The sequence below is a fragment of the Microtus ochrogaster genome, unplaced genomic scaffold, assembly GCF_000317375.1.
Source record: "Microtus ochrogaster isolate Prairie Vole_2 unplaced genomic scaffold, MicOch1.0 UNK99, whole genome shotgun sequence".
In the NCBI taxonomy this organism is placed as follows: domain Eukaryota; kingdom Metazoa; phylum Chordata; class Mammalia; order Rodentia; family Cricetidae; genus Microtus; species Microtus ochrogaster.
In genome coordinates this window covers 929,668-938,254 of record NW_004949197.1, presented here as the reverse complement: position 1 = coordinate 938,254, position 8,587 = coordinate 929,668, and the positions used below count along the sequence as shown (strand labels likewise).

The window sequence follows — 8,587 nt, the reverse complement described above, 5'->3', positions numbered from 1 at the left end:
GGGTCGCTGGCCCCTGAAGTCTTCACCCATGTTCTCTTGTTGCTCCATATTCTCTCCTCCCAGATTTACCCTTCTATTTATACTCTCTGCTTGCCAGCCCTGCCTATCTTTGCCACTGCCTCATGGTTGGCCGTCAGCTCTTTATTAGACAGGCAAAGAGTCACACCTTTACAGAGATAAACAAAAGTCACACACCTTAAAATAGTGTTCCCCAACAACCTTGCATCCATAGCTTTCTGCCAAAAAGATGGCTTTGACAACTTTTGTGGACCCATGGTTAGGATGAAAACAAAAGGATAAAGAATATCATGTGGGGCTGTTTCATGAGAGATGGTTCAGTGCTAATAGGCGTTGGCTGCTCCTCTGGAAGACTTGGGCATCACTCTTAGCGCTCATATAGCAGCCAACAGTGTCTGCTAACTCTGGTCCCAGGGGATCAATCCACTCTTCTGGCCTTTGTGGGCACCGCATATATGTATGCAGACATACATACAGGTAAAACATACATACACATTAAAAAATTAAATCTTAAAAAATGCACAAATCCTAACCCTAATGTTAAACTAAAGAGCTAATGTCTGAGAAGACTATATCCTGGGCCAGCAATTAAGCGGGTAGAACTTAATATAAGGTTAGGCTCTTCCAGGCTTATTGTTTTTTTCACACTAACTTATTTTTCTCTATCACTGATAGTTAACTTTATCTCTCTGCCTATCTTAACAACTTGCTTTTAGACCGTGTATAAAAGCTTGTCTTAAACCTGTGATCCTTTGCCCCAGTTTGCTGTGTGCTGAGTTTATAGGTGTGGTACTGTGTTTGACTTAACAGTTGGGTCTTTGACCCCGTTAAGGCTGTATTTTCTTCTCCTTTTCCACATGCACCTTCTCACAGCACCCCCAAATTGAAGGGCTAGTAAAGGGATGGCAAGGGGCACTTCCTCGATGATATAACCTCACTTAACCATGAGTATTTTTTTCTTTTCTCTCTCCTGCAGAAATGGAAGCGAACGACCATTTTAACTTTACTGGCCTTCCCCCTGCACCAGCTGCCTCAGGACTGAAACCCTCTCCTTCATCAGGGGAGGGCCTCTACACTAACGGGTCTCCCATGAACTTCCCCCAGCAAGGGAAAAGTGAGTGTGGAGGCCTTAAGACCTGGGGAGGGAATGGCATCATTTCTTTAGATCAGAGATTGAGATCTACTTTTGGCTAGCTACCCCACAACAATTCTTTCCTGGCAGGTAGTGACAGAAGAAATAAATCCGTAGAATTTACTAATTGCTAGGGAGAAATCAGACTTCTGAGAACAAGTTATGGGGGCTTATGGAAGCTGCTTTTTTTGTCTTGACTTTGAATTTCTAGAAGATTAGAAAAAACATAGAAGCTTTTTCATCTTAGCCTGCTCTTTGTCAGTCCTGTTCCCTGGCTACTGGGAACAGAAAAGGAGGTAGCTGCTGTTGTTAATAATGAAGAGGTGAACCTGTGGCACGTAAAGCTCTCTGGGAGCTGTCTTAAGGATTGTGAAATTGGTTTGGACTAGGGGTGAGGGAGGTGGGCGAAGGTTATGATAAATACACTCTAACTTGTGCAGCAGGGAAGGCCTGCCGTAGAAGTGCTATGCACAGAAGGTGAGGGGCGCAGTGCTTCCTTAGAAAGCTTTTCATTCTCTGGAAGTGCTACTGTGGAGGTGATTTTCTTTTCCTTTTTTCTTCTGGGGTAGTGACTTACTCTAGCCAAGGATGACCTTGAACACCATGGTGGCAGTCCTGCTTCAGTCTTCTATCAGTTTCCTTTCTAAATTTTCACAGAAGTAGAATTTCATGTGCTTTTTCCTTCCTTGCAGTAGAAAAATTCTGACTTGTACTTACTTTCTCTTCTTTCGTATAGGGCACTTGTAGATGAATGCAAGCCCTGTTATTTCATTGGACTTTCCCACACATACATACCCACCCACCTGCTGTAGTATTCCCCCCCATACACAGACACCTGCTTGAAGTTTCTTTAGTATCTTGGTACCGATAATTGTTGTCTGATGCAAACTCAAACATGGCTATTTCCAGAGCTGTATTTTGTAGCACTGGTCATGCAAAGATTTTTACCTACTCCATATTACCCTCCTGGGGCTATGGGGAGGGGCTAAACCCAGCCTTCTGAGCTGGAATTTTGTCACTGTGGTGACTGCAAATTCTATTCTTAGCCCAGCACAAAGTGCTGGATCTGCATGTGCCAGTGAGGTGGAGGCTGTCCCTTCTGGTGCCACTGTAAGGCCAAATAGACACTAAGGAAAGAGGGTATTGGGAATTGGAAAATTCAGTCATAACCCCCCCCCCCAAAGAATTCCCATAAGGAATAAGGGCGGGAAAGTCATTGTGCAGCTCCATGTAGTAGAAAGCTTGCAACAGCAGTATCCATGGCTGCCACTAGCTCCTGTGGCACACCTAGGCCACTTCCTAGCGCCTTACTTATCTGTCTCAGCAGCAGTGCTAAGCTTAGACACGGGAACATCAGTTTAGTATTCCCTTGAGACCCAAAAGCTGAAGTTAACAGAGGAGTCCTTTCACTGTTTTTGAGGTTTATTTCATAGCGTTATTGCATATATATTCATAGCTGACTCTTTTCTATTTTTCTTCCAGGTTTGAATGGGGATGTGAATGTTAATGGCTTATCTACTGTATCTCACACTACTACTTCAGGGATTTTGAACTCTGCTCCCCACTCCTCCAGCACCTCTCACCTCCAGCACCCTAACGTGGCCTACGACTGTCTTTGGAACTACTCACAGTACCCACCTGCCAATCCCAGCAACAACCTCAAGGACCCACCCCTTCTTTCTCAGTTCCCTGGGGGACAATACCCACTCAACGGTATCCTTGGGGGCAGCCGACAACCTTCATCCCCAAGTCACAACACTAATCTTCGAGCTGGGAGCCAAGAGTTCTGGGCCAATGGTACCCAGAGTCCCATGGGGCTTAACTTCGATTCACAGGAGCTATATGATTCCTTTCCTGACCAGAATTTTGAGGTGATGCCCAATGGACCTCCAAGTTTTTTCACCTCCCCACAGACTTCTCCAATGTTGGGATCTAGTATCCAGACCTTTGCACCTTCCCAGGATGTAGGCAATGGGATCCATTCTGATGAGGCAGCAGAAAAGGAGCTGACTTCAGTTGTGGAAGAAAATGGCACTGGCTTGGTAGGCAGCCTGGAACTGGAGGAAGAACAGCCAGGTATAACTGGGTCTGTGAGCTGGGTGGGTGTGGAGAGAGAAAGTGCGGTCATGGGGGGCAGTGGCCTTTGGGGGTGAGGAAAACTTGTCTTTCCAGCTCTCTGCAGTAAAGACTGATTTACATGTTGGTGATTAGCAGAGCCAAGTGGCTGGTGTTTTTGTGGCAGCAGCACCAGTTCAAGAGTGGGAGTGCGAATTATTTCAAGCTCTTGCAGAGCTGCTGCCCAAGAGAGGGCAAGTGGGCGATGGGCAAGCCTGAAACAGCCCAAACACATACTGCATCAAGAATGGCTTTTTGGGGAGCCGGAGCTCCATGGTTAAGAGCACTGACTTCTCTTCTGAGGACCTGGGTTCAATTCCCAGCCACCCACATGTGGCTCACATCTCTGTAGCTCTGGTTCTAGGGGACCTGACACCCTCACACAGATATACATACAAGTAAAACACCAATGCACATACAAAATAAAAATAAATTTTAAAATGAAGAAAAGAATGACTTCTTGGGCTGGGAATGTTGCTCAGTGGCTAGTGTATGATGGAGGAAGGCCATTGGTTAATTAAATAAAGAAGCTGCTTGCCCTGATAGGTTAGAACGTAGGGGGAGGAGTAAACGGAGCAAAATGCTGGGCGGAAGAGGAAGTGAGGTCAGACTCGACAGCTCTCCTCTCGGGGGCAGAGGCCTCAGAGAGACACGATACTCCACTCTAGCGGGCAGAGGCGAGAGCTCTGCTCTCTGAGGCACACGCGATGAAGCTCCGACCCAGGATGGACGTAGGCTAAAATCTCCCGGTAAGCGCACCTTGGGGTGCGACACACATGATTGGAAATGGGTTAGTCCAGGTGCGAGAGTTAGCCGAAAAAAGGGCTAGAGCTAAAGGGCCAAGCAGTCATTAAAAGAATACAGTGTCCGTGTAGTTATTTCGGGTAAAGCTAGCCGGAGGCGGCCGGAGTGGCGGGAAGCAGCCCGCGGCTCCTATTACTACAAGTGTATGCCTGTGTAGCGTGCATGAATGGGTTGAATGGGTTCTACCTACCTCCAGCCCTGCGAACATCATACCGGCACATCCCTATAATCTCAGCCTTTGAGAGTGGAGGCAGGAGGAGGTCAGCCTGGGACACAGAAATGAGGTAGGGTCGGGTAGGGGCTTCTAAAGCAGATGAGTGTTGAGCACTGAAAGCATGAGGTTATTTTAACTGTGGCAGGATTAGGTACTGCTGAAGTGGCTCAGCTCTAGTAGTGACTGACTTACTAGGGTGAGGACACAGTAGGTAGAGTGCACCATTGCGTGTCTATTCAGCTCCCTTTCTTTTCTTCTCGTTTTGTTTTGTTGTTAATATTTATGTGTGACAACCTATTTTGTTTCCCTAAAAATAGATTAAAATATTAGTTTGTATTTGTAGTTCATATTCACTGCAAGGGTGACTGCCCTATAAAAAAGTCAAAGAATATTTTCTCTGTTCCACTTGTTGGAAAAAAATAAATATGTGGTAGGGTTCTTGTCTCCGCCTTACTGTCCATCTTCCCCTTTGATGTAAGATTGGTTTTAGCAGCATGTCTCTACTCATTAGATACTGGATAGGGTCTGTTCCTGGTTTAGACCTAGCAATAAATGTTGATTAATTAGAGCTTACTAAGAGAACGTTGTAACACAGATTTTAGTACTGGTGTGGTGGGGAAGGGGCTCCTAGCAAAGAACAGTGCACACCATGTGCCTGTGGACTTCCTGAAAGAGTTCCTTGAACATTTTTTTTTAAAGCATTTTTAATGATTTGGTTTTTTTTTTTAATGTGCATTGGTGTTTTACCTGCATATATGTTTGTGTAAGGGTGTTAAATCCCCTGGGACTGGAGTTATAGACAGTTGTGAACTGCCTTGTAAGTGCTGGGTATTGAACCTGGGTCCTCTAGAAGAGCAGCCAGTGCTCTTACCTGATGAGCCATCTCTCCAGCCCCACCTGAACACATTTTATAACCAGCTAATACAGCTAAATTGAAGGCACAAATTTTGACTTTTGCTCTCTCCTGGGATTACCTAGAATTAAAGATGTGTGGCTACAATGGTTCTGTCTCCTCTGTGGAGTCTTTACACCAAGAAGTCTCAGTCCTGGTCCCTGATCCCACGGTGAGCTGTTTAGATGATCCTTCGCATCTTCCTGAGCAACTGGAAGACACTCCAATCCTCAGTGAAGATTCCTTGGAGCCGTTTGACTCGCTGGCACCAGGTGGGCTTTAGAGGGTGTGTCTCTTTCCTGCTTACCTGAGCAGAAGGTGACTAACCCATGACCTGGACAAGTTAGAAACCCAAGGAAAGTTTTAGGGAATCTGGGGTGTTGACTTGTGGATAAAACTTCAGTAAACCATAGTCTTACTGCTGGCTGAGCCAGCTTTACTCAGATGCATTGGTTCATTTCCCAGCCTCTTTCTGTCTTCCAGTTGGCCAAGAGCCCTTGGCTGCAATAATTCAACTGCCACACAGTTGGGCTATTTGGGTTCTAACTAACTAGAAAGGAAACATTTGCCAATTAAATATAAAAACAAGGCCAATTTTATGATAAATGCTAGATTTCTACAAGGATCTATGGATAGATACAAAGTCTTTGCCTTCATTTTCAGAGTCTTCTGTCCCCTACTTTTAATGCTAAATGGGGTTGCTGAGGTAGGAGGGCTTGACTTTGCCATCCTGCGAAGTACACAGGTTTCAAGTTAACTCTGAGTTAGAAGTGAGATCCTTCCTTATTTCCTCCCTGCTTCCCCAGTTCAGACCCTAGAAACTAGAGTTGGATATTGCTTTGGCAAGTATTTCCTAAGGAAATCTGGCTTGTTAATTTTTTTCTTAATTTCTGCTTGTAATTTCTTTTCGCCCCATATGCAGAGCCAGTGAGTGGAGGACTGTATGGGATAGATGACACAGCATTGATGGGTGCAGAAGACAAGCTGCCTCTGGAGGACAGCCCTGTGATCTCTGCTCTCGACTGCCCTTCTCTCAATAATGCTGCTGCCTTCAGTCTCCTCGCAGATGACAGCCAAACGGCAGCCTCTCTCTTTGTCAGCCCCACCTCTCCACCTGTCTTAGGGGAGTCTGTCCTACAAGGTGAGTGAGGAGAGGTAGGAGAAATAAAAAAGTCTTCCCTTGCAAAACAGTGCATGTGTTCCATAGCTAAGCCCTTAACATGGGAAGTGTGTACCGCTGTCGTGCTGACAGACTATGAGATGCTGTCTAATGGGAATAAAAAAGCATCCATTGTACTTTGACCTCTGCCCTCTGTAGAAACATGAGGGACTTGGGAGTTGTCAAAGAAAAGATGGCCAGAGGCCTTTCTATCTTGAGGAGAAACTGTTTCTCTCTTCATTGGTGAACATGACCATCACCAGTTTTACCTTTTAACTTCAAAGATGTTTGGGGTAGGGAAAGAGCCAGCACTGTTTTGGTTTGGTTTTGTTTTTTGTGGGGGTTTTTTTGTTATTTTTTGTTTGTTTGTTTGTTTGTTTGTTTTGGATTTTTCGAGACAGGGTTTCTCCGTAGCTTTTGGTTCCTGTCCTGGAACTAGCTCTTGTAGACCAGGCTGACCTCGAACTCACAGAGATCCGCCTGCCTCTGCCTCCCGAGTGCTAGGATTAAAGGTGTGCGCCACCACCGCCCGGCTTTTGTGGTTTTTTGAGACAGGGTTTCGCTGTAGCTTTAGAGCCTCTCTTGGAACTAGCTCTTGTAGACCAGGCTGGCCTTGAACTCACAGAGATCCGCCTTCCTCTGCCTCGTGAGTGCTGGGATTAAAGGCATCTGCCACCACCACCCAGCTAGCACTGCTTTTTTAAATTTAATTTTATGTGTATGAGTGTTCCTGTATGTATATCTATGCACTGTTTGTGTAGTGCCCTTGGAGGCCAGAAGAGGGTTTCAAACCTCTTGGGATTGGCGATACAGAAGGGCACCATGTGGGTGCTAGAAATCAAACAGTGGCCCTCTGAAAGGGCAGCCAGTGAGCCACAGCTCCAGTCCCTAGAGCTACTGTTCTTTTTTCACTAAAAGCCTTTAAGATAACTGTGTTTACCGTAGTGTAGGTTTGATTGAATAAACTCTTCTACCATTTTCTTTTACTGATATTATGCTTTGGATTTTAGATAACAGCTTTGACCTGAATAATGGCAGTGACTCTGAACAGGAAGAAATGGGGCCTGAGTCTTCAGACTTCCCAAATCCCCTGACTGAGCCAGCCCCTGACCAGCCACCTACTGTTGAGCTACATCCAGCAGCCTCCCCAGCAGCCTCCTTGACTGCATCTCCAGCAGCCTCTCCTGCAGCTTCCTCCCTTGTCCCTCCTACGATCTTCCCAGCAGTGTCTCCAGCTCCTTCCCCTGCCCTCCCAGCAGCCTCTTTGACAGCTCCAGTGACCTCTCCTCAAGCTTGCCGTGCTCCTTCTCCAGCACCCGCCTTCCATACAGTTTCCCAAGCAAGTGAAGACAGCACCAGCATTCCAGAAGCTTCTGCTGTTTTAGAAGAGACCACTGGAGAAGCTGTCACAGTTTCTGGTAGTGGTAAGTGTCCAAATTCTGTTTTGTCCCTGCCTGATTTCTACAATTTTTTTTTCCTTTCTGAGACAGGGTTTCTCTGTAGCAATGGAGCCTGTCCTGAACTAGGTCTTGTAAATCAGGCTAGTCTTGAACTCACAGAGATCCACCTGCCTCTGCCTCCTGAGTGCTGGGATTAAAGGCACCACCACCGCCTAGCCTATACAAAAGTTTTATGTCACATGCTGCATCTATCCCTCCTATTAACCTGTAATTTTATTTTCAGCACTCAGGAGGCAGAGACAGGCAGATCTCTGTGAGTTCCAGGACAGACTCAAACTACAGAGAAACCCTGTTTTCAAAAACAAGCAAACAAAAAGTTTGTTTGCGACAGGATCTTATGTAGCTTTGGCTGGTCTTTATGTAGACTAAGCTGGCCTCCAGTTCACAGAGCTCTGCATGCTTCTTCATCCCAAGTGCTGTGTCAACCAGCTCAGCTCTATTCTGTAAACTTGCTTGACCTTTATCTCTGGTCTTCCCTCAAGGTGATGTACTTAAGAGACGCATCGCTACCCCAGAAGAAGTTCGTCTTCCCCTCCAACATGGGTAAGTGCTCCAGATTGCCGCATGCATTGACCTTCACAAGCCTAGGAATGACTCTTAGATGTGGGAGAGTTGGGAATAGAGTACTGGACAGTGAGGAGGGTGTGCAATCCCTGAAGTTGGAGTCGCAGGCTGTTGTGAAGCCACCGGTGTGGATGTTGAGCCTTCTGGCAGAGCAGTGGGTGTGCTTAACTGCTGGACTGTTCTCTAGACCAATTTCCTCTTTCTTTGGGTGATTTTTTTTTTTTTTTTT

The 8,587-nt window shown here is 46.1% G+C and overlaps 1 protein-coding gene across 3 annotated transcripts in view; it reads left to right on the top strand.

Moving 5' to 3' along the window:
* The window catches only part of Baz2a (bromodomain adjacent to zinc finger domain 2A), a 40,167-nt gene that overhangs the window by 17,916 nt on the left and 13,664 nt on the right, over positions 1-8,587 (top strand). For all 3 annotated transcript variants that reach the window (XM_005371206.3, XM_026778016.1, XM_013355166.2), the window contains 6 exons: positions 995-1,132; positions 2,633-3,226; positions 5,262-5,447; positions 6,098-6,316; positions 7,345-7,758; positions 8,277-8,337. In XM_005371206.3, coding sequence (XP_005371263.1) covers positions 997-1,132; positions 2,633-3,226; positions 5,262-5,447; positions 6,098-6,316; positions 7,345-7,758; positions 8,277-8,337 — 1,610 coding nt within the window. In that variant the 5' untranslated portion in view covers positions 995-996. The remainder of the gene's footprint in view (positions 1-994; positions 1,133-2,632; positions 3,227-5,261; positions 5,448-6,097; positions 6,317-7,344; positions 7,759-8,276; positions 8,338-8,587) is intronic.